This window comes from Suricata suricatta, chromosome 1 (genome assembly GCF_006229205.1).
Source record: "Suricata suricatta isolate VVHF042 chromosome 1, meerkat_22Aug2017_6uvM2_HiC, whole genome shotgun sequence".
NCBI classification, from domain to species: domain Eukaryota; kingdom Metazoa; phylum Chordata; class Mammalia; order Carnivora; family Herpestidae; genus Suricata; species Suricata suricatta.
This window is the reverse complement of record NC_043700.1, coordinates 70,709,784-70,735,166: the sequence shown is the minus strand read 5'-3', so window position 1 is coordinate 70,735,166 and position 25,383 is coordinate 70,709,784. Positions and strand designations below refer to the sequence as shown.

At 34.4% G+C, this 25,383-nt stretch overlaps 1 protein-coding gene across 6 annotated transcripts in view; it reads right to left on the bottom strand.

Moving 5' to 3' along the window:
• Positions 1 to 262: 262 nt before the first annotated feature.
• Positions 263 to 25,383, bottom strand: part of FBXW7 (F-box and WD repeat domain containing 7) — a 220,530-nt gene continuing 195,409 nt past the window's right edge. For 5 of the 6 annotated variants that reach the window (XM_029940109.1, XM_029940101.1, XM_029940135.1 and 2 more), the window contains 8 exons: positions 17,923 to 18,057; positions 12,526 to 12,649; positions 9,823 to 9,959; positions 8,764 to 8,877; positions 7,396 to 7,577; positions 5,130 to 5,355; positions 3,313 to 3,523; positions 263 to 2,200 (listed from right to left, as the gene is read on the bottom strand). In XM_029940109.1, coding sequence (XP_029795969.1) covers positions 1,932 to 2,200; positions 3,313 to 3,523; positions 5,130 to 5,355; positions 7,396 to 7,577; positions 8,764 to 8,877; positions 9,823 to 9,959; positions 12,526 to 12,649; positions 17,923 to 18,057 — 1,398 coding nt within the window. In that variant the 3' untranslated portion in view covers positions 263 to 1,931. Of the gene's footprint in view, positions 2,201 to 3,312; positions 3,524 to 5,129; positions 5,356 to 7,395; positions 7,578 to 8,763; positions 8,878 to 9,822; positions 9,960 to 12,525; positions 12,650 to 17,922; positions 18,058 to 25,383 lie in introns of those variants that run through there. The other variant, XM_029940145.1, reaches the window with a different exon arrangement.

The following is a 25,383-nucleotide window of genomic DNA, read 5'->3' as shown; positions in this document are numbered from 1 at the left end:
TTTCGTATTTATACATTCAGTGTCACGTAGAGATAGGCACAGTGGAGTGTCCTCCTTTATAGTCTAGTGCAATAAACAAAATTTGCATTTGTGGCACATTATTCTTACTTTAGCTGTATGACACAGGCCTGGAAGTGTTGATCTCTGGATCACATTACAGAGAATGCAGAGAGACTAAGACTTTGCTATTTTAAATATTAGAGCCAAACCCTAAATATTTATAATGAAGCATTATTTACTTCAGTGGAAGAAACAGGCATACTAACATGAAAAAACACATTTTATTGCACTTAAGTTATAAGAAAATAAAATTTCTAAGTGAATCAAACCATAGACACAATCCCTTTAAAGGTTGTTTTCCTCCATCATGTCAGGTTGTTACATAACTAAAATTAACCAACTTGAATCTGATTGTTTTAAATCAGACTATAAATAAAACAACAAAAAAAATAAACAGGAGGAGGAAAAAAGATCACCTAGGATACAGTGTTAAACCACTTTCACAGTTCAGCTTGAGTTGTGGCTCTTGGAGAATGAGGCAAACCATTTGACTTTTCATTCATTTCATTTGTTTGCGTGTGACGCCTTTACTACAAAAACAATAGTTTCTGCTTTGTCAGTTTCTCAGAGCAATAAAACTGTAACAGTTGTTTTCCCAAATACTGTAAAACACTAAGACTGACCAGCAACTTTATTTTGTTTTATATATTCTTAAAATATTTTTGTCAGTTTTCTTATGTACGTTCATCCATTCACCACAGCCCTCAAAAAGAAAAGTTTCTCCACAGAACAGGCGGCGATAGCTCTGTCCCAAGGAATGTGTTTTAATTTTTGCCCAGATAAAAGAAAATAAGCTTTGCACACACTCTCAATTCTTTACTTGCAGGCAAACTTCACTCTTTATTATCTGAAACTCTCCCATTCTCAGCCTCTTAGAGGCACAGATGGTTCAAGTTTCAGTGGCAAAAAGTCTTTTTTCTGTAACCAAACTAGAGCAAATTTGGAATTCAGTCTGGGACTAAAACGTCACAGCAGAAAAAAAATAAAAAAAAATAATTTGCTTTTTTTTCTTTCTTTCATTTAGCAGCATAAATAAGTTTGGCCACTGGGGTACAGTACGGGGCGGGACAACGATCCCGTATTGAAGACCTACTTCTAGCACCAGCATCAAGAATTAAATCCATCTCAGGACTCACAGAACCCAGGACAACTTGCCACCTTTGAGCAACATATGCATTGAAGAGTGTATGTGGAAGCGACAGTAAATAGATTAACAGAGGCTAATACTGTGATTGATTGACATTGGCAATGGTTGGCAAAAAAAAAAAAAAAAAAAGCTTTTCATGATAACTGTACAAAAACAATTCACAGTAATTTTTTTTTTTTTTTTTTTAGCTTTTCCACTCCAGAAAAGTGACTTTTTGTTGCAGATGCTCTCTAATTAGAAAGTCAGCCAGTCCTTGTTGGGATGTTATTGCAGCTCCTTTCTAGGTCTCAGTGGTAAAAGGACAGGCTAGCAGAATCTGTAACGGAGCTTCAGCATTAACGCTGCCCAATGACCACTGGAGAAGAAAATAAAGAAATAATTGCACCTGGATTGATTTAGAAAGTCTCATTTTGCAAAGCTGCCCTCAGTCAGAAGTGAAGCCTTTTATGTGATGAGACAGCGGACGCCTCTCTTGTCAGTTACGGTTTGTCATGTCTTCCTCTTTTCCTTCTTCGTCTGTAGATCTTTTCGCTCTGTTGCCCCAAGCCAACATCCTGCACCACTGAGAACAAGGGATATTTTTTTCTTTTTCTTTTCTTTTTTCTTTCTTTTTTTCCTGTTTTTTTTCTTTTTTTCTTCTTTTTTTAATTTTTTTTATTTTTCCAAAGGGAAGGGCAGGGAGTATATCGTCTAAACATTTGGACAAATTTGTCTTTTCTGCTCTTCACTTCATGTCCACATCAAAGTCCAGCACCAGCAGCTTGGTTTCCTCAGTCCCATTCCGACTCCCAACGGCACACACCAGCTTTGTGTTGGAGGCTCTGATCCGCCACACAACTCCCCCACTCCCCCCACTCTCCAATGTGACTAGGTTTCGAATAAATTCACCCGTTTTCAAGTCCCATAGTTTTACAGTTCCATCATCTGAGCTGGTAATTACAAAGTTCTTGTTGAACTGTAAACAGGTTACAGCACTCTGATGCTTGTTAGGACCTAGGCAAAACCAAAGGAACTTAATTACTGGTTAGAAATCATGGTGATGCATAAGTAACACTGTAATTGTAGACTTCTACATTAGAATATACAATAATTGAAATATTTAAAATGCTGCATATTTAGAAATGGTGAGTATTTTAGGATCAGCAGGGTTGTCAGAAAATCTGGTAGCTCTTCGTACACTGAAACATGACTTGCGAGAGTTCTATCTTCCAGGAAGCTTTGCTAGCTACCAAGCACGCATGTGGTTTTCTGCCTATGTGAATAAGAGCTTTCTTAGTGGTGATGTGGACAGCCCAGCTTCACGTACTCTACGTGTTCTGCTGATGGACAAATGGGCATGAGACCTACTACCCTACCACCTTGACCTGACCACTCAAAGGCGAAGGCTGAATGGACACAATTCCAAAACTTTGAGGAACAGACAATACTAACAGGTAAAAAGCTAGACTCCAGCCCACCAGATGGCCTCACTGAAACAAAACAAAACAAAACAAAACAAAACAAAAAACACATTTTAAGGACTCAGACCAATAAAAAGAAATTAATCATGACACAAAATGTTAATACTGTTATGCCTCATTTAATATTAGTGGCTTTCACATGTTTCTTTCTTCATTTTACTGGGTGCTATTATTCCTTCCATCCTGGTTAAGTAGATGGTTAAAAGTTCTCAGTTGAGGCCAAAGCACTTCCTATCAGATCAGAGATGTGCTTCCCCCCCCCCCCCAGTAATGTAGCTTTTTAATTTAAAATTGGACTACAAATTAAAAATTTAAAAAAAATCACTCAAAAAACTTCAAAAGGAGTCTGTTGCTTCTGTGATATAGTCAAGATCTTTCTTCACATTGTTCTTTAAGGTCAGGAAGAGTTAACTGTACATGCAGGAAGTGATTAAACAATTTTACATTAAAAACAAAATTTAAAACAATTTCTCAAGCATAACCTCATTCTTTCAAATCAGAGTGGTAATGCTCATAAACTTATCCAAAATAAGCATTTTCATTTTGTATGAGGTTATTTTTGTGACAGAAAAGCTCCATATTTCTCTTTTGACTAACAAACCCATTTTTAATGAACACAACTAAAGCTGAGTAGCCAGAACTTACCTTGCAATGTTTGTAAACATTGTCCTGTTTTGATATCCCAGATTTTAACTGTCGAATCTGCATTCCCAGAGACAAGAATATTGTCTTTGAGCTCCATTCCACTTGTTAACGACTGGTGTCCCGTTAATGTGTGAATGCAATTCCCCGTCTCCACATCCCAAACTCGAATTGATGTGTCAAGAGATCCACTCACCACATGGATACCATCAAACTACAACAGACATAGTTTATTAGACCAGAAGTACAGATATTCTTAATATTATTTATTGACCTTAATCCTACAGGGGAGGAAAATAAAGCATGGGAAACAAGTAATGCCAGGACCATAATGAGGTAATAGGATAAATATAATCAAGTAAATCTATAGGCACATTCTCAGAAGCTTCTATCAGAATTGTTATTTATTTTTTTTTTAATGACCAGTGGCTTCAAACTAAATGCAGAAACAAAATGAATCACTTAAATGAACACATTACTCTCAGATCATCTGGCCATACTTAGTAGCTAAATATCATGGATCATTCAATTAGGATTGCTATTGGAGTCTTACTTCACAAAAGAAAGTTGAAACTATGGACATAGCTTGTGACAAAGGCTGTGTTTATCAACACACATAAGGCATGAAAAGACTAGAGATAACTCTCATGATGTTTAAAAGAAAGTCCTATGAAAAACTGTATGTAAAATAAAAATTTCACTTATATCAACCAAATGCTAATTAGGAAATATGCCAATAGATAATTATATCTGAAATTACAAGAGGTGGCATTTTGATAACAAAAGCAAGTGATATGTTTCTCTTCTCCAGCTTCTCAGCTATACCAAAGTCAATAAATATCAATCCCTAGAAGAGCTGTAATAATATTGCTACCTCTTCTCTCAATCTAATGGTCTACTTAAATGAGAATATCATATTCCTTAAGGTTCTGAGCATAACACAAAACATAAAAACAACTTAAGCCAATTCCCTCTCCACCAAGTTCATAATCTTTTCTAAGTTAACACATCTTTATTATATGTCAGTATTTTGTGACATAGTTAGTATTCCATGAATTAAGAAACAAATATCCCAAGAATAGAGAGCTGTCAGCACTGAGACTAATCTGCTGATCACTCATGGGCAGTAACTGGGAAATAAACTATATAAGTAATGGACACATGTTTTCATTGAAAATGCTGTCTTCAGAAAAGAAAACAAGACCATTTTCTAAACTTGCTATTAACCTAGCTATTTATTTCAAAACACGGCAATCTACTCAAGAATATCAGATTCAAATGTAAACAAAAAACATCAGTTCAGTCAAAAATCTACTCCTTTGTGACTACAAATCACTAGCCCTGTTCTGGTAAAGCATCTGGTAAAGCAGCTTTATGTAGAAAGGCTTCACTTCCACCCTGAACGGGGATGGACTCACAATTACATGGTCCATCAACTTTCAGCTATCAAGGCAAAGGGGCAGCTTTTGGCCAAATTAATCCTCTGCTAGGGAGTTTATTAAAATCCAGGTTATTTTCCTATGAGACTATTTACCCAATAATTAATATAGTAAAACTTAGGGCTCCAAGGTCTCAGATTCCAAGACAAATATTTGTATTTTATAGGAAAAATGGATCACAGGAGAATTTAAACAAATCATTTAAATGGGTTCAAAATTTATGTTTTCTTCATGCCAATTTTAAACTACAACAACAGGATGATCTGATCTGTATTTTCTGGACTGTATTGAATCAGCTATTTGACAGTGATTATCTGAGTAAAACAATCTTATGATTCATCAGTAAAGCATCTACGGGGTAAGAGAGATAGGATCTCTTACCTGTAATGAATAGACTCTATTAGTATGCCCCTGCAACGTGTGTAGACAGGTCTCAGTCTCTGGATCCCACACCTTCACCATAAAATCATATGCTCCACTAACAACCCTCCTGCCATCATACTGAACACAGCGGACTGCTGCCACATGACCCATCAAAACATGTAAACACTGGCCTGTCTCAATATCCCAAACCCTAAGAGTGGCATCTCGAGAACCGCTAACAACTCTGTAAGGGGAAAACAGAAAAAAAGTATTAGAACTTTTAACAGCATGAAAAAACATGATATATAAAGTCAGTGGTTATTATATTTTTTCTTTTCTTAAGCAGGAACACCTGTTTTCAAAGAAATCTATGTCAAACTGAGATATATAAATATTTACAAGTCAAGTTACTCTGGCCGAGAATCCTAGAATTCTGCCTGCTTGGGTCCCCCATTTATAAGGGACTATGTAGCAACTGGGGTTCTGTGGGACAGTTTGAAAGCTACTGTATTGTATTTGAAGAAGGACAAGGAAAAGGAGACGGGAGAGAAGGAGAAGGAGGAGAAGGAGGAGGAAGAGTAGGTGGAGGAGGAGGAAAAGGAGGAGCAGAAGCAGCAGCAGCAGCTGCCACCGCCACCGCTACCGCTCTAAATATATACAATAAGCTCTTGATTTCAGAAATAAAATTCTAATGTGGGCAACATGTATAAAATGTTAGTGGGAGAACTCTGGTGGTACTATTTTGAATTTTATATTTCTCCTTCATTCTTTCTGCCATTTCCCAAAATTTTAATTATGAACATATATTCTCTTTGTGATTAGGGAAGAATTAATAAATGTTATTTAACAAAACAAATCTGAATTTGGAATTTAAACAGCTCAAGATATGTGCCTTATGCCATATAATTCTGGTAAAATTAACTAGTTTTAGAATATCCTCAAGCAAAGGCTGCATATGCTTATATTTATGGTCAGTAGGCTATGGAGGCATTAAGATATACAGATTTTAGAAGATACACATGGGGAGGCAACAGTAATCCCCTAAAAAGTTAGCCCAACGTTATTAAAACTATGCTCTTCTGGAGACTGGAGTGATACCAACATCACAATCGCCTTCGGATTACAAAGGAGAGCTGAAAACTCAGGTATCTTCATGTCATTCTGAAGAGATAAAGAAAGGCTATAGATTTCACATTTGGAAGAGTAGAAAATAAGAGCACCGAGAGATTTAAGTCAGAACATAATGGAAACTGAAATACAAGGTCTTTTAATATCAACCTCCCAAATTTTAATAGTAGAGCACACTGTTCAAAATAGATTCAAATAACATATGAAAAGATACTTTTCTTCACATTTTACAAATATAGCATGATCTGCTTAATGTAATGGTTCTCATAAAGAAGATGCTGTGGACAGAATTAAAAGTAAGGACTGCAGTAGATTCATGGTAAGAACTATCAGACCTTTTTTTGACAAAGTCAAAATCACATTTGTTTAACAGGGATACTGCGAAGACATGCCAACAGAAGATCGGAAGGATTTTAATAGCAGGGCTTTGTAGGAGGAGATCAAAGCAACAGCAAAGGCAGTGAGAAGAAAAAAAGGCAAGCAGTCTGGTTTGGCTGAAACTATTTTGAAAACTGGATTGAGGATTTCTTCCTTGATTCAATAGACAACAGAAGGCTCTCAAAGGACAGTGACACTATCATAATTAGAAAAGGGTTCTCTGTCAGCCATGTAAAAGGTGAGAAAACCAAGTGTGAAAGCTATGTCAATAGTTCAGGTGACTGGTAATGAGAATAAACCAAAACCCACAGGCCTTGGCTTTTGCCTAGAATATAAGGGGATACGATGGAGGGGAGGTAGGGTGGGTGGATAACTAAAAAGACTCGGAAGCTTGAATAACTGAATTTATCCCACTTGCAGGGATATACATACCAGAAAACAAAAAAGAGAGAGAGAAAATTTTTGAAGATGATGAGTCATCAAAGATGTACAACAATAAAATGCTACCCAAGATTAGAAAATAGAGTTTCAAGGAGGAAGCCAACAATACTACTAAATGAAGATGGAAGTTTAGACAATCCACCAATTTTAAGCTAATACACTACTGCTTTGCTAGTATAGAAACATCTGAAGTCTAATAATTAAAGTCTAATTTAACATCACATTATCACTATCTCTCTAAGAAACACAGTTTTATACAGCTGAACTCTACACAAAAGGCCTCAGATTCACAAGTGACAAGGGAAGAATTCCCAACCACTATAGGATTCCCCCTTACCTTTTTTCATGGAGGTGCATACAGCGGACAGTGGAAGTATGCCCATACAAGGTGTGTATACATTCCCCAGTCTCTGCATTCCACACTTTGAGAGTCCGATCTGTAGATCCACTAATGATGATATTGTCTCTCATCTGTGAGGACCATACTCCACCTGTGTGTCCCACTAATGTTCTCAAACACTGGAAAAACACTTAAGATGATTACTTTTGGGTAGAAAACAATTAATTATAACATTTCAGTAGCTCATTAAAATTTGGGATAAAGTTATTTACAAAATTTGACTGTTTGGCACATCAGAAAATAATTTTTCACATCAATATGACCCCACCTCTATTTGTTGCTTCGTTTATTCAGTAGCATTATATATTAAACACACTTTTACAACTGAGGAATAAGTATGTAGAAGGTAAAACACTTCTCATTAAAGTAAGACAGCTCCAGCCTGGTCTCTTTGATGAAATAAAGCTAAAATTGCAACTTGGTTTCTTCCGTATGAATGGATTCAGTAAAAGAATGCCAACTGTGTTAGGTGTGGCTAAATACCACATTTCATCTGAATCTGCCCCAAGGCAGTAGTTAGGAGCCAGGCAAGGTACTTCTAGACAAGTAAAGACAGATATTAAAACTCTGAAATAAGTCCAAAGCTAATATTACACTATGGAAATATGAAGCTGCTTAAAAAAAATGTTTTAACATGTGACTTGGAACATTTTAGAAGATTCTTGCCCAAGAATCAACGGATTATAAGACATTTTAAGAGACAATTTTTTTTTTTGTTTTTCTCACATTTTCCTCTACTTTTTTTTTAGCTGGTCAGTTACTTAAGTCATGAAAACATTCTCCATTGGACAGATAAAAATAAGTATTCGCTACAGAACCATTAAAATATAATACTGCATACAGTGAAACTGATTGCTTAGACTACTTTTTTTCTTCAAACTCCTTTATTTATATATCGTATCTGCCTAACTTTCATCTCACAGGGCTTGAGATAAATCTAAATTAATGTGACTAAACAAAGCAGAAAAAACACATATCCCTCAATAATAATTTTGAAAAAGTTTAAAAGACAGTATAACTGAAATGGCTGGTAAAGGTGGGAAAAATTAACCAAGAAAAAGAGAAAGGACATCTGTAAAAATCATACACCGGCCAGATCACAACGATGGACAAGGTATTTATAAGAACCAACGACATCCTATCCTGAGAAACATGATCTTTGTGCCACAGGAAAAACTAAATAAATTAGAAGCTCTGATATTTGTTATCAAAATGAGCTGCAGTGAAAAATGAATCCTTGTTTTCCCTGGTCAGTCCCTGCAAAGACTTAAACAAAATGTGAAGCATAGAAAGAAGTCAGCTTACTTTGCCTGTGACCGCTGACCAAACTTTTAAAGTGTTGTCGTCAGAACCACTAACTATTCGGTTACCACAAAACTGCAAGCATGTGATCACATGATCATCATGTCCTTTCAGAACCTACAAGATAGATGTGCAGATTAGAAATATATCATTATGTTACATTTTTAAAAATACTGGTGGTGAAAAGAAAAATAAAGTCATAAATAGGAGCAGGAATCTATAGTCTATTTCTAAAAATACAATTTATATAAAATATGAAATAGCATCCATTTTTACCGAATGATGAATCAAGTAGTAAACATTTTATTTTTCCATATTCTATGATTTACACTTGAGATATCAACTATTAAAATTGAGCATGTCAAGATTTTTATGAGTCAAAAGCTCATAAAGATGGTTGACATACAAATGTATTTTATAATCATCTATTTATCTATTCAAACCAAAAAAATGCATCTATGTTTTGCAATTTTCACACAAAAACAAAAGTACCTACAAACTAGAAAGCTAAAACTAACAATAATTATCAACTTTTTCAACTTAAAACAAAAAAAGCCTGTTACAATTTATACATTTTCATGTAACAGTATCTCCAATTGCTTTTTTCCAGTTGTATAACATAAGCATTTTTGTCATTCTTTATATACTTATAAAGAAAATCAGTATTACACTTAAATTTATAGAAATAAAACTCAGAAAAGCCACTAAAAACACAAACATGGGCACTGCTCAAAAAAATCACATTGTAACTATGTGTTCAGAGGAAGCAAAGTCTTAGGCATATGACACAAAATTCTGTGACACAGGATACTCGGAAATTTTCACTTATTTAAGATAGAATGACATGCAATTCAACTCCTCTTTTATTCAAGTACCATTAGTTGTCAGACTGGAAAAATTAGCAATGGGGCAATATTGTCAGTTACATTTTCAGTTATTTTAAAATGTGTTGTTTTCTTTCTATAGGAGATAGGTATCAAGTTATCCTGCTGGCCAGGAGGAGTGTATTAGGTACCAACAGTGACTAGTGCTTTCTGTTATATTGTGCAAGAGTTCAGTTACCTTAGGAGATTTGAGTTCTCCTCGCCTCCAGTTCGTATCAATTCTGTGCTGTCTGATATATGCACTTTTCCATGGACTATGTATGAAACCTGGTTTTATTACTTTTCTTCTCTTGATGTGCAATGGTTCATCAATACCTAAAGTTTTAAAGAGATAAAGGGCATAACTGCCATCACCAATGATAAATATTACACATTTTATATTGTATTTCATAAAACCATTGAAATGCAGGACACTGTCCAATTTCTAATACTGTATTATAAAACAATAATGTAAAGTTTTCATTCTCTGTGGCATACTGACTTTTTCATTTCTTTAACTAATTCTATCAATGTTGGTGAAGATGTGCAGAAATGTGAGCCGCAACGCAATGCTTGTGAGAATATAAAACGGTATAGCTGCTATGGAAAAGAGTATGGTGGTTCATCAAAAAAATTAAACACAGAATTACCATATAATCCAGCAATTCCAATTCTGGATATATACCCAAAAGAATCAAAAGCAGAAACTCAAACAGATACTTGTACACCCATGTTCATAGCCGCATATTCAAAATAGCTGAAAGGAGGAAGCATTTCAGTGTCCATTGATGGATGAATGAAGAAACAAAATGTGGGATATGTACAATGGAATATTTATTTAGACTCAATAAAGGAGGGAATTCTGACACATGCTACCACACAGATAAACTTTGAAGACAGTATACAAAATGAAATAAGCCAGTCACAAAAAGACAAATACTGCATGATTCCACTTATATGAGGCACACAGAGTGGTCAAACTCATAGAGACAGAAAACAGAATGGTGGTTGCCAGGTGCTGCATGGAGGAGGAATAGGGAGTTGCTGCTAAATGGGCACCAACTTTCAGGTTGGTAAAACGAAAAAGTTCTAAAGAGGAATTGTACAACAACATGAATGCATTTAATCCCACTGGGTTGTAATTTTAAAAATGGTTAGAATGATAAATTCTACCTTAGGTATATGTTCCCACAGTTTAAAAAAAAATTCATTAAAATAATGATTCTATGAGAGAAGGTAAGGCAGGGATGATGAATCCCACTTTATGGACATAGACACTTGAGAAGAGGTTTCACTAATCAGTTCAAGTTACAGACCAGGCAGAAGCAGGATTGGAAACCAAGTATCCTGGATCTTCACCGTCCAGCCTTACTAACCAGTGCTCCCCATCAACGGTGATCTCCATGAAGGGGAAGAGAACCTCCAGAGTAACTGTCTCATGCTCTATGATTCTTCTAAAACTTGTTGCTTATCAGAGGCAAATCATATTTTTACATTTTTCCAAAAATATAATTTTTCTAGATGCCTACTGGAAAAAAAAGTCCTTTGGTTATTTATTTATTTTTTTAAACTCTTTTTTTAATGTTTTATTTATTTTGATACAAAGAGAGACAGAGCATGAGAGGCGGAGGGGCAGAGAGAGAAGGAAACACAGAACCGGAAGCAGGCTCCAGGCTCTGAGCTAGCTGTCAGCACAGAGCCTGATGCGGGGCTCGAACCCACAAACATGAGATCTGACCTGAGCCGAAGTCGGAGGCTTAACCGACTGGGCCACCCAGGCGCCCCATCCTTTTGTTATTTAATATAGATAATATCTTCTCCTCTATAAGAAAGGAGATTTCTTTCTTTTTCTTTGTTCTTTTTTTTGTTTTGTTGGTTTTTTTTAGTTTTCAAGAACATAAGCTCCATGATGGAAAGAAAATGGGAGTTCAGTACTATATCCCCAATATTTAAGAATCTGTAGGTGTTCAATAAATATTTGTGAAAGAAAAGAATAGATGATAGAATATTTGACTCTTATTAACATAATTTTGGGGTTTCCTTAATTAATTAATTAATTCATTCATTCATTCATATGACTGAGTAGTCATATATTAGTGTGAATTCCAGTGAACTGCTCTCCCAAGGACAGTTGCAATTATAGCTTTATCTTTAGTTGTACGTATTTGAGAGAAGGACATCTTTCTCATCCAGGAAACTGTTGGTAGAAATTAATCTCTATCTTATTTTAAGCAAACATTCATAATTAGGTCTTTGGTTTGTCCTTTTAAACTGAGGTATAACTGACATACAATATTAGTATCAGGTGTACAGCATACTGATTTGATAATTATATATATTGCGAAATGGTCACAGCAATAAATCTAGTTATCCTCTGTGAACTTACAAAGTTACTACAATATTATTGACTCTATTGCCCATGCTTACATTACATCCCCATGACTTACTTGTTTTGTAACTGGAAGTTTGTAGTTCTAAATCCCTTATCTTGCCCCCTCCCCAGACCCCCTCCCTGTGGGCAACTACCAATCTGCTCTCGGTATCTATGGGTCTGTGTTTTGTTTTGTTTTGGTTTGGGTTTTTTTAGGTTTTCTTTAAATCATCCTCATCTTGATTGTTTTGGACTGGGAAGCAAATCAGATCTGTTTGCTATTAGTTACTATTGCTCATTAAAGGGATTAGCTGCAAGATCTGGCTCATTTGAAAGTGTGGAATAACCTGTGGATTTTACACAAGTAGGTGAATGTAAATGAAGGCTAATTCTTTGATAGGCAACCAAAGTTTTTTTTTTCAATTATATGTGCACATATAAATCCTCCAATTTTTATTTTGCTATTTGTTTTCAGAGTCACTTTGCTTTTTCGAAGTCTAAAGATTTTCTCTTTGTGATTTTGAACCTTACCCTCTTCTTTGCATTTCTCTCTCCAGAGAAGGTTGTCTTCAGCCAAGATTCTCCAGTAGCGACAAGTCTGAGCTGCTTGTAGCAGGTCTTTGGGTTCCAGGAATGAAAGCACATAAAGTGCCAGCTAGGAAAAGCAAAAGCATAGTACATCCATATTTTAAAATATATGTACAAAAATAATAAGTGAATTATTTTCTATAGCATGAAGCACTTTTAGATAAATGTCATATAATTCTACACTCTAATTTTTGAAATTGATTTTCTAAGAGTTAATCTTAAACATATACCAGGCTTAAAAAATTCACTCTATTGCTTTTTATAAACGTCACTTGACTAACATCACCTCTGCAAAGAATATCTAAGCTTCTCTGTTCTCACCTTTACTCCATGAGCCTCAACTCAAGAATTCTACCATTTACGTCTGAATGTATACATGTATACTTCATTAGTCATTCAGATTTTGTACTTTTCTCTCCCTATTGCCATGTAAATTCACTGAAGATATGACTTAAATTAAGGAATGAGATTTCTAGGGGTATCTGGGTGGCTCAGTCTGTTGAACATCCACCTTCAGCTCAGGTCATGATCTTGTGGTTTATGAGTTCGAGCCCCGCACTGGGCTCACTGCTGTCAGTACAGAGCCCACTTCAGATCCTCTGTCCCACCCTACCCTCCCTGCCCCTGCCCCACTCGCACTTCCTCTCTCTACATATAAAAAAATAAACGAACATTAAGTAAAAAAGAAATGAGATTTCTAGATATTCTGTGTGGTATGACTTCAGATCACTTCTGACAGATGAGATTAATAGTTCCTTATCACATCCAAGTGTTTATTATCACAATGACGAACTTTGCAAACATTTAAACCCTTCAATGTAAATGACAAGAGGGTACAATTACTAAACTGCTCCACAGACATATAAAAGTAATTAAGTTCTAATTACTTTACACTGCTGTGGGGATTTTCTTGACGGGCCAGATATATTTGCATATTTGAAGTAGCTCTTTGGTATATCACTGATTTTAAAATTTTGTTTCCAATAGTTGCAAACTATCAATTTTTCAAGCATGTACAGTCAATTCAAGTAAATAAGGGAAGAAGAAAGAGGGGAACTGTAACTTCTGAGTATGCTTATCCAATTAGCCTCACTAATCACATAAAAATTTAAATTACGATATTAGAACCAAAATGATCTAAACAAAGCAATAAAGTTTAGTGTTCACAGAAATTAAATACAAGAATTAAAACAAACTATCATTTAAAGGGCCAAAGGCCATATAGGGAGTAAAGCACAACTTGAATTATTTTCTGGTGCTACCCAGTAATTACATGATATTAATTATGCTTACCCAAGAACACTATATAGAGAGAGCTCATCATTAATCACGTATTTATTGAGTACATTTCATATAAAAAGTACTCCAGCTAGTCAGTATTCAATTTAATACTATTATTGATAAATGACAAAGAAAACCTTTTTGTGGAATAATTATTTTTGGTCTATCAGAGAAGCCCATTTAGTACCATATTTAGAAACTGAATAATTTTAAATAAAAAGGCATAACTATATCCAATAATCTACATATATATACATATACATACATACACATATACAAATACTCAAACACAGATATATAGATATCAACACTATACTTTTATAATGGATACTCTGTAAGTCATTTAATTTTGAAATTAAGCCTGAGCAAGTTGTTTAGTGCCAGTGTAACAGAAATGTGATAAAACCATATTCTTCTTCTATGTGAAATTTATATTTAAAATAGAAATGATCATGCACAAAGTTATATTTGTGGAAAAGAGATGCTAATTAATGGCCAACATATTTAAAATGGCCATCTGTAAAGGTGTATTCTTTGTTTTAGTCATCCAGATGAAGTAGCAATCAGGTAATTTACAGAAAGAGTCAAGGGATCTTAAAGGCTAGAAAACAAATCCAGAGCACCTTAGATTTCAAAGGTATATCCCAAATCATCTATAATTTCCTTCATTACTGGTGATTATGAGATCACCTACTCCAGCGTCTGCATACAGTAAAGAGAAATGCATTAAAGAGTAAAGAAACACTTAGGTGCTAAGGAAAATTGAAGTACTAACTCCAGAGGTAACTGTACATTTTTCCTTTAAAATAATAAAGACCCTAACTCAACTGTGAATGTCAATTTATTCTTTTTAAATCTAGTCAGTTCTATTAAAAACATTTAGCTATTGCAGCAAATACACATAACAAAATAAAAAATATGAAAAAGAAAATCAGAACCAGTAAAAACACAAATCATAAAAGAAGTTAAGTTGAAACCAGGGAAAAAGTAGAACACAAATACACTGGCACTAGTATCTTACATGATTTTTAAATTAAACTGCCAAGTGAAAAAGAAACAATCAGTTAAACAATTCTTGGTGTGTAGTATGGCAAAGTATACCAGTTGCTCAAAGGAAGCAAAGTTTAGTCATACAGGGGTCCTATATAAGAGGCAGAAAGTGGGCATTGTCCTGAAAGACATCTCCATAATACACCATAGCAGGGGGTATAGGTTTGTTGTAGCCAAGTAAAATGGTCTGGCTAATGCGATTTTCTATCCATTTGTCTTTTTTTTTTTTTTTAATGCTTATTTATTTTGAGAGAGAAAGTGGGGGTGGGGGTGGGGCAGAGAGAAAGAATCCCAAGCAGGTTCTGCACGGTCAGTGTAGAGCCCAACAGGAAGCTCGAACTCACAAACCGTGAGATCATAACCTGAAGCAAAACTAAGAGTTGGACGCTTAGCTGAGTGAGCTACTCAGGTGCTCCTCTCTATTCACTTGTCTTAAAGCTAAAATCTAGATTAGTCATTCCTCCTAAGGAATAGGCAGAAGCTCTTAAATTGAAAATCTATTTCAGATAATTACCTTTTCCTTGATTAAACTTGTCATTTCAGTGAGAGTTGCTATTCTTTGTTTTTCTCTTTAACCTATATAAGAGACCACCATGTTATACATAAGAGGTAGTTACTACTTTCCTGGAAAATTGCTGTATTTCCATGGATTGAACCAGTGAAAGAGGGGGGTAAAAAAAGAATAAAGAAAATGTTGGCTGATCCTATGTTAAGAATTCAGGTTTGGGGGGGGGAAACACCTGAGTGGCTCAGTCGGTTAAGGATCTGACTCTTGATTTTAGCTATAGTCATGATCTCACGGTTCATGGGTTTGAGCCCTGCATGGAGCTCTGCGCTGATAGTACAGAGTCTGCTTGGGATTCTTTCTCTCTTCTTCCCTCTGCCCCTTCTCTGCCTGCTTGCTCTTTCTCTCTCAAAATAAATAATAAACTTTTTAAAAATTTAAGAATTTAGGTTTTGTTCTAGGTTACCTACTGTATCTCTATGCTTTTCTTGGCATTTACTTACAAAAATAAGGATAATGCAGTAAGTATATCACAAGCCTCCCACATGAGACTAGTGAGATTTTTATCAAGGTTTTTGAGATAAAAAAGTAAGTATTGGTAAAGAGCTTTCAGATCTGTTGAAAGGTATTATAAGAAAATTATTACAAGTCCATTTCCTGACATAAAAGTAATGATGTTTCAAATAATAATAATACTTAGTATCCAATAAGACAATAGTTTCCTTAGGGACTTAGATCTATACCATTCTTTCTCCAAATATAAAGCATTTTTTCAAAACATGAAATGTTTCCTAGTAGTTGAAAAAGAGGCAAAACACAGAAGATATGCTAAGCCAGGGCTCTTGTTCCCTTCTGTGGCCTCCCTACTTCTTTGCCTCAGGCAATCTTTAAAAGAACACTTAATCCAAGAAAATCTTTATTGCATTTATACTGGTTATCGATAATTGTGCTTAATTCTTAGACTCTTAAAATATTTTCATATTCTTATTCTTCTGATTTAAATCATATTTTTCATGTTCAAAAGTTATTATGGAAATACAAACAAAGCAAAATAAAACAGTCACCATTCTTAGAGATAAGAGGACAAACTAGACTAAGAAAAAGTCTATATTTTAACAAAAATACTACTTTCTAAAATAAGGAGGATATCTAGGGAAACCAGGAAGAATGTATGAGAGGTGACTAACTTAACTTTCAGTCAAATACTTATAAAAAAGCTACCCATTATGAATGTCCTTCTGGAAGCAAAGAGAGCTTATATCATTTCATAAGCCAATTCTATTCAAAAGGTTCAGCTTTAGAATGAGCCAGCAAGAATAAATAATTTTTTTCTGGGACAATGCTATCTTTTTTTTTTTTTTTTTGCCATTAAAAAAAAATTATTCCAAAGAAGAAACAGTTCAGGAAAAGATACTATTTCCACTTTGCTTTCTCCTAGAGTAATGCTTTCTTTCATACATTAAATATGATAAAACTGTTTTATTCATATCCAATGTGAAATTATTACTGAGACTATGTCTAATGCCCTTAGGATATTTAGAATGGTTATCCAAAAATTTGACTCCTTTCCTCTTCATATTTAAAGTTTTAAGATCATTTGCAATAGTATATTAGTCTTTTATATATTGTTTTCCTAGCTGACATATAATTAGTGGCACATAAATAATTTGTGAAAATATAAACCATGGTGACATTGATTATTTAATGTCATATTATTTGTTTGCTGACAGAAATGAAACTGTGAAGCCTATAACATCAATAAAAGAACTACATCTAAGCTATGCTTCATTTAGGCAGCCGAGAATGCCCATGTGATCATAATCAATCTATGATAAAGAATACTGTCAGTTCACATAAAGATATAAAAACTAGGCATAAGTAATTCCAACGAAATATTAAAAGGATGTATTCGATGCAGGAAATCTGTGAGTGTATGTGTGTGTGTGAGAGAGAAAGATGGGGGCAAGAAGAAAAATGCTTAATAGAAAAAGATATACATGTGAAATTCCACATTATTTTAAAACAATTACACAATGTGAGTTAACAGAGAATTATAATTCAATCGAATCATAAAACGATTAGTCTCAGAGGGACTTTGGATAAACAACAAAATTAAAAAATGCTGTTTTAATAAAATCAGAATTTATTAAAAAACCTACTACTATATATAATAAATGTACCAAGAAAACTAAAAGTTGGGCTTCAAATAACCTGGGAAAACACTGTGATAAAGGAATAATCAAATCAATGAAACTCAATAGCTTACTCTCATATGACTTACTGCAGTGGTGGAAAGAAGTCACTTAGTCCAGAAATATACTTGAATCTGAAAATGATATTATTAAGTCATGGCAGCTTATCATTTACAGCTCTCTTTAACACTAATTAAGAGTATTAAACCTACGGTACTGAATGCCATAATTAGCATGACCATGTTTAAAGGTGGTCGCTATGGAGTTATATTTTCAAATAGCACCCAGAAGAATATACTTGATAATCCTTACCTCTTTAGGGAGCAAGGAAATGAAGTCTCGTTGAAACTGGGGTTCTATCACTTGCATCATATGTTTTACTTGGGTTGGTTCACAACTATCAATCAGTTCATCTAAAGCAAGCAATTTCTCTGGTCCACTCCAGCTCTATCAAAAAGGAAGTACAAAATTTTTATTATTTTAATAGATGTCTCAATTATAAACTTATATAGAAAAATTCACATTTACACATAACATAAAAAGTGGTTGCTTACAGTGAAAAGTTCTTCAGGAGTCACTGAAGTGATATTCAATTATTCTAATCAAATTTACTACCTACCTTTATTTTATAAAAGCTTAAGAAAAAGTCATGATTTTGACAAATATTTTTGCACTATATTATTATAAATGTTATATGTTTATCTACCATCAAGATACTGATTGAGAAATCAGAGTTTTATTTGGAAACATCAACTTGGGCTACTAAGTAAAAGGGGTATTTTCTCTATATTCTTTCTGGTGGGCACCATAAAAGTTGATAGTGTTAATAAGGAACCCATCTGAGAGGAGACTGTCAGCATCATTTAGAGAAAAATTAATAGTTGGATATACTGCACATTTGACAAGTGTCTTCCACAAAATAAAAGAGCTTTGATTTGTTATGTGGAAAAAATTTCAGATAAAAAACAGCAAAAATATAAAATAGTAACTGACTCAGTAGTAAAATTGGAATGTGAACAAAAAGGGTCAGAAACAAAGTACAACATTATGGAAAAACAAAAACGCATCATTATACTTTAAAAAAGAGGAGCTACTTTATAGTAGGGGTTTGTTAAAAATTATTTTTGCCTGTAAGGAACATCTGCACAGAAAAGCCATGATTCTTAAAAGGAAACATTAAAAAGCCATGTGAATAACTTAAAGTGTTAGAATTTCCCCTCAAAATAATCATGTAAAACATGCAAATAACTTTGTGATTCTTAAGTGAAAGAACATTCTTGACCATGCAGATTTAAGTACCTTTGTGAATTATTATGTCTAATTTGGCATTCCATTTCTTGCTCAAACTAGAAACCTGGATTTTGTGATATGTGAAATAGATAATAATTGAAAACAGATCTACTGAGGACACAGGAAGCCTTACTTAGAATACTTTTTAAAGTACTGTATTTAAAAATTTTTTTACCCCTTTAGAATCTATAATGAATTTCATTGTAGACAAAATTCCTATCATAAAGTATAGATTATGTTAATAGTATCAAACATTTCAGTAGTATTTCCATAGTACTTAACACAAACATTATCTTACTTAATCATAAAAACTCTGGGAAACATTTCCATTTTACCACCAAATATGAGGAAACATAGACTCTAATAAATTATATCCTTTTATTTCTACATATATGCATCCCTCGAATATTCTCCTTGAGTACCCACCTTGTACCCTTTTTAATTATGCATAGAATTATGCATAAAATGCATAGAAATAAAAATACTCAAATATATGTATTTGCACCAATTAAAAGCAGTTACTTTGAATTTGAAGTTCGACTGTTTTGTTCAGTTTTTCTCACACAGGTTCAAATCCTGGTTCTAAACTTACCTCTTTAAGAAAACTTACACTGATCATCTCCACTCATCTTTGATCATTTAGTGTCAATACTATAAAGTCTAAGTTACTGATTTATATTTCTCATAGAACTGAAGATGTGTTTTCATAAATAGTTGTTCCTCTCCATTTATGGACACAAATATAAGGACATGTCCAATTTGGGTGATGGATAACTTATGCTGACTTTATTAAAATGCAGCTTTAAGTGACTTGATAGCACAATAGTTTTAATGTAAACTTTTTTAAACACCTTTGCATATATGAATGTTTGCCTTAGAAGCACTTTTTGGCAGTGTTTATGGTTAAATTTTGATATAAAAATAAAGGTATCCTATGTAATCTACAGTAACAGGGTGACAAATCTTTCAACATATTACTACTCCATATACTTCATATAAATTAATGACATTAATAGCTACTATGAATATTTCTACTTTAAGGAAATATGCTTGTTTAATGTTGCCTTTTTTATTAATGTATTATTACAGTTTTCTTAAGAAAAGGAAGAAAAGTACTATTAATACATGATATATAACTGCTAATAGATGGAAAATGTCTTTTATCACATTAGGGGATGGGGTGTACAGTGAGAAAAGCCAGAATAAAAAATAGATAATGAATTCAGATTTTAAGTAAATATTAAAAGCTATGTCCGAAATTTCTATATATTTAAACAAAGTCCATGACAAAAATTATGCCTGCATAGTAAAATATTTCTAAGACTTTAAACAATGGTTTTGTTTTAAACAGCATTTAACAAGTCAAATAAAATTAAATGTATATCTGGATTTAAATTATACGTACATTCAACAGATGTTACTTTGTGACATTTTATTTAAAAGTATACCACTGAGAAGGATTAGCAACGCAGGCTGCAAGCTGGATAGTAAATGAGACTGTTTACACCTACCACATATATTCAATAGTCTAATTATGTAAAATCACTTTCCTTAGATGGTTTCAACAAACGTATGAACCATACAGAAAGCTTTCCTCTCTCCAGCCTGGATTTCTTCCAGATCAGTATATAAAATTGCCTACTCAACATGTATTCTTAGATATGTAATAGAAGCTTAACATATCCATGATCTTTCTCTTCAAATATGCATGTCCACAATCTTCCCTATTCCAGTAAAATGTAACTCTATTCTATTAGTTGCTCAGGCCCAAAACTCTGGAGTCATCCCTAACTCTCCCACTCTCACCACTGTCCGATGGTTCTGATCCATCAATGAATTTTAAGGCCTTATTTCAAAATATATCCTGAATCTGACCATTAACTACATTGGTCTAGCTAGCTACTGATATCTCTCACATGGATTATTCCTATAACCTCTGACCCAGTCTCTCAGCTTTCCACCTTTGCCCTCCTTGTTCTATTCTCCACAAAACAGTCTGTTAAGTGTCTGACTTCAGTTCATGAGTTTGAGCCCCACATCGGGCTCTGTGCTGACAGCTCAGAGCCTGGAGCCTACTTTAGATTCTGTGTCTCCTTCTTTCTCTGCCTCTACCCCACTCATGCTCTGTCTGTCTGTATGTCTCTCTCTCTCTCAGAAATAAATATTAAAAACATTTTTCAAAAAAATTTTCAAAGTAAAAACCAGTCTGGTTTGGCTTACAAGGTTCTATTTCCTACCCTTTTCCCTCTTGTTTACTTGCTTTAGCCATAGATAAACCAAGCATGCTTCGCTTCAGAACCTTTTCACTTGTTCCTGGAACACTCTTGTCCTTGATATCCACGTGGCTTCTTCCTTACTTCCTTCTGAGACCGACTCTGGGCAACCTTTTAAAAATTGCAAACCAGTGCCAACACCCCCCCCCCCATTCTCCTATAATGTAAGTTCTGTGGAAGAGGGTTTTTGGTCTGTTTTGTTCACTATCATATTCCAAATCCAAAGTAGAACCTAGCACCAGAAAGGTGTTCAGTAATTATTTGTTGAATAAATAAATGAATCTCCAAAGAGTGAGGAAATTCCTCACCACCACTATCTCAAAATTCTCTCCAGAGAGTGTTTCTGGTATTTATATTTGATGGTATTACTAGGCTTACTTGTTTAGTTTGGTTCTAAGACTGATTCCAAATTTTTGTATACATGATTTACCAGCAAGGAAGTATGTATTAACTTGGAAAACCAGCAATAATGACTATATTAAAACAAAATAACAACAACCTTCATTCCTTTAATGAGGAATAGTGGAAAGAGCACTGACTTGCGGATCAGGAAACCCAACTTTTAGAGGAGATATCGACAATAGTTAAGATTGCAGTTTAACCTCTGCAGGCCTTAGTTTCTTCATCTGCAAAAGTGCTGGATAATTCTGATAATATTTTATTTCTGTTCTAAAAAATAGTTGTCTCGGATGAAAGCATCTTCCTTTGGTCTTTCATGGTAAAGTTATGTGACAACATATTTTTGGGGATAGGAAAAAGACTCCAAAGTTGGAGAGGATCAAGAGAAACAAAACTTAATTTGTGGGCAAAATCGCAAATGCAAACTTGAAAATTACCCATGAAAGTGGTATTTTGTTTCAGATAATTAGAGAATGAAGGTAGTAGAGAAGAATATAGGAGCACTGAACTATAATTAGGGGCTTGGGTCTCACCACTAAACTCACCACGGAACCATATGAAAGTCCTTAATCAACCTCAGAGACCCCCACCTGTATAATGAGGGGCTTGGTCCAGACCAGTGTTTCCCAAACGCTGGGTGAGGAGTTTAAGAATCAGAGTCCTACAACTCACCATCAAAGAGTGTGATTCAGTAGTCAAGGTGGCGCTGAGAACATTTTATGTTTTAAATAAACAACTCATCCAGTATTGATGCAAGTGACTTACAAACCGTAGTGGTTACTGGTCTGGATGATCTCTATCTCCCATTCAGATATATACATTAACATATGTATTGTGACTTTGGGCAGTACCATGCCTGAATTTCATGTGGTAAAGAACTGATTTCTCATGACTTTCTTAAACTCTTCTTCACACAAGGTTTCTTAAGCATACTACCTTAAATAAAATAGCAAAGTAACACTGAATTAATTTTCTTTTGGCATTATCCCGTTTTAGTATTTTGTTGACTAGCAAATAAAAAAGATCTAAAAAAAAATAGAGAACATGTACAATTTCTAAGTGTTACCATGGAACTTAATTAAATCCTCAAGAGAGTATTTTTACTCCACTTTTAATTTCAAACACATAAGTATTTTCTACTTTATCATTTAAAAAATATTTTGAGTTAAGTATTCTCAAAGTACATTCACAATTTTAATTCAATGCAAATTTGTTTTGATTAAAGTAATGCTAATAACATTTGTATGAAGCTGTTTTTAACAGCCCCTTTTTACACCTGAGAAAACTGAGGCTCACAAAGGCTATTTCTTGACCAAGAGAGGAAAAGCATATTGAGTCTCCACTATATTTCCACATACAGCTGTAAGCACATTTACATGTTGTCTCCTGTTTGACAACTTTTCAGTGTTATATCTGTTTTACAGAGGATGAAAATAGGCAAGAGTGGTTACATAATACCAACAAAATTACCTAGCATTAACAGGCAAAGCCAAAATTTGTACTAAGATCTTTTTCTTCTAAGTCATAGGTTGAAATATAAATTTCAACATAAGATAATATTAATGTTATTGTTGCCTTTACTTGCTCTAAAATTTTCAAGTAAAAAAAACTCAGATGTTAACACTGCAATGCACAAACAAAATGACCAATCCTCTGTCCTCCAAATAACAACCTGAAGCATCAATCTGGTTGCCAAAAAATAGCAGAACCAATGGCTCTTAAAAATTTACAGAGTACAAAATTTCTGGTTTTTTGTTTTGTTTGGAACTTCCACTTCAATTTTGCAATGGCATTTTGTTTCAATTTCCCTTTAACCAAAATGGTATATCATTTGTTCTCATTCAATTTATAAATTGAGTACAGAGTACTTTGTCAGAATAGATGGAGCTGGACCAAAACAAAGCTGTATCACTGCCTTAGGAGCAATAGCAGAACAGTAAGGGGACAAGCTCTCCCATTTTGCTTGTTATGCAATGGAAAAGTCATCATTAAATACCCCCATAGCACATCTGTAGAAATCATGCCAGTCTAATTATCCCTTCACGATAGCACACGGGTCAACTCGTGACTCCCTTACTTTACTATGAAATTATATCTCTCTAAAAGGTAACCATGAAAGCCCTGTAAGCTTGTAGGCAAGTGATTCATCTCTAGTTCCTTTGGCACTAGCCCTGAAAATAAAGGGCAATGCACAACAATGAGGCCCCGGGTGTGTAAGAGACAGATATGGTACTCAAAAGATTAAGGTCCTGATACAACTGTCTAGTTGACTTTTCATTGTTAGAGCTTTGCTGCAGAATATTTGCCTGAAAAAAATACTATACCTGGAGGGATAATTCTACCTGTCATTCCTATTAGCTAAGAACAAGTTTTCTTCACTGCATCTACTTCTCATATGAAATGGGATTTTTTACAGAACAAAGGCTAGCCTAATATTCTTTAGTTTATTGAATGCCATTAATTCTAATAAACTTTTTTTTTTACAAATAACATTTCTGAAGATGGGATGCATCTCATAACTTATGGTATATCACACTTGATGACATACAATATGTGATAATGTAGACATTTCATTAAGAAAAGCATGAGTGATCTGAACAAGTAAACATTATACAAAGAACTCCCTAAAAATCTTCAACATCAAAAAAAAAAAGCACTAATACCCCCTTCTAAATCAATATTTGAGAATGTACTCTTAAAATTGTGAAAAGTCTAAATGTCTAGCAAAGAATATTTTGGTACTCTAAAACACTGGAAAAAATAGGCCCATATCACATACAAAATAAGTCACTTGACTTCCTTCTGATAAAAAATAAAGCTTTTCATATAAAATAAATATTTTGCAGGCTGTCCAAAATGATGAGAAAACTGTTACTAACAGTGTAAACTTTTCAATCATGTTGATGCTTTCTTATAAAAATGTTATGAAGTAATTCTTCTGCATTATTCTCAAGTGCTGTGCTGCTCACACCATGCGCGTGTGCAAGCATGACAACACAAACCCATATTCCCATCTCCTTCGCTTATCAGAGATGATAAGAACCTTTAAAGTATTTCTTTATGACTGTATGAATGTGTGAGTCCTCTTTTCACCTCTTATTGATGGGATAAATTTCTTATCAAAGGCTATGGTAAAAAAAAAAAAAAAGTTAAAATTCTGAGTGCATGCATAAGAAAAAATTGATTAAAAAAAATCAGGAACCTAAGGTAAAAGAACTGGGAGGAGGAGGCAGGCGGATTAATCCTTGGGAAAGGTAAGTTTATCAACACAGGACTATGAAGGGAGGAAAAAACATGCTCTGTGATTGTTGTGGATTATAACGTTATAATGAGAGTGATACACAACTTTCATTCTCAGTCCCAGCGCTGGCAACATTTTGGGCCTGATGATCCTCTGCTATAGGAGGGTCTGCTTTACCCTGTCACTGCTCACCAGAGGCCAGCGGCGCCCAGCCCTCCACCCCACCAGCTGTAACTACCAAAAATGTTTCAACTGAGGGGAAAACCTGCCCCCTGTCAAGAACTACTCCGCTAACCTTTTAGTCACCAACTGAAAAAGAAGATTACCCTTGTTTCCCTGAAATCACCTGAAGGGTAGAAAGCAATTTTTAAAATCCATTAAAAAACAACACTGATTCAAGTAAGTTTTCCAGCTACAGAAGAAAAACATTGGGACATTTATTTAGTTTTTGTCCAGGAATTTAATATGTAAGGATTTATATAATGGATATCGTAAAAATCTGAAATATCATATAAAGTCAAATAAAGTATCTTCTTTTCCCCTTATTCATTCTTATTCCCGTAAGCATTC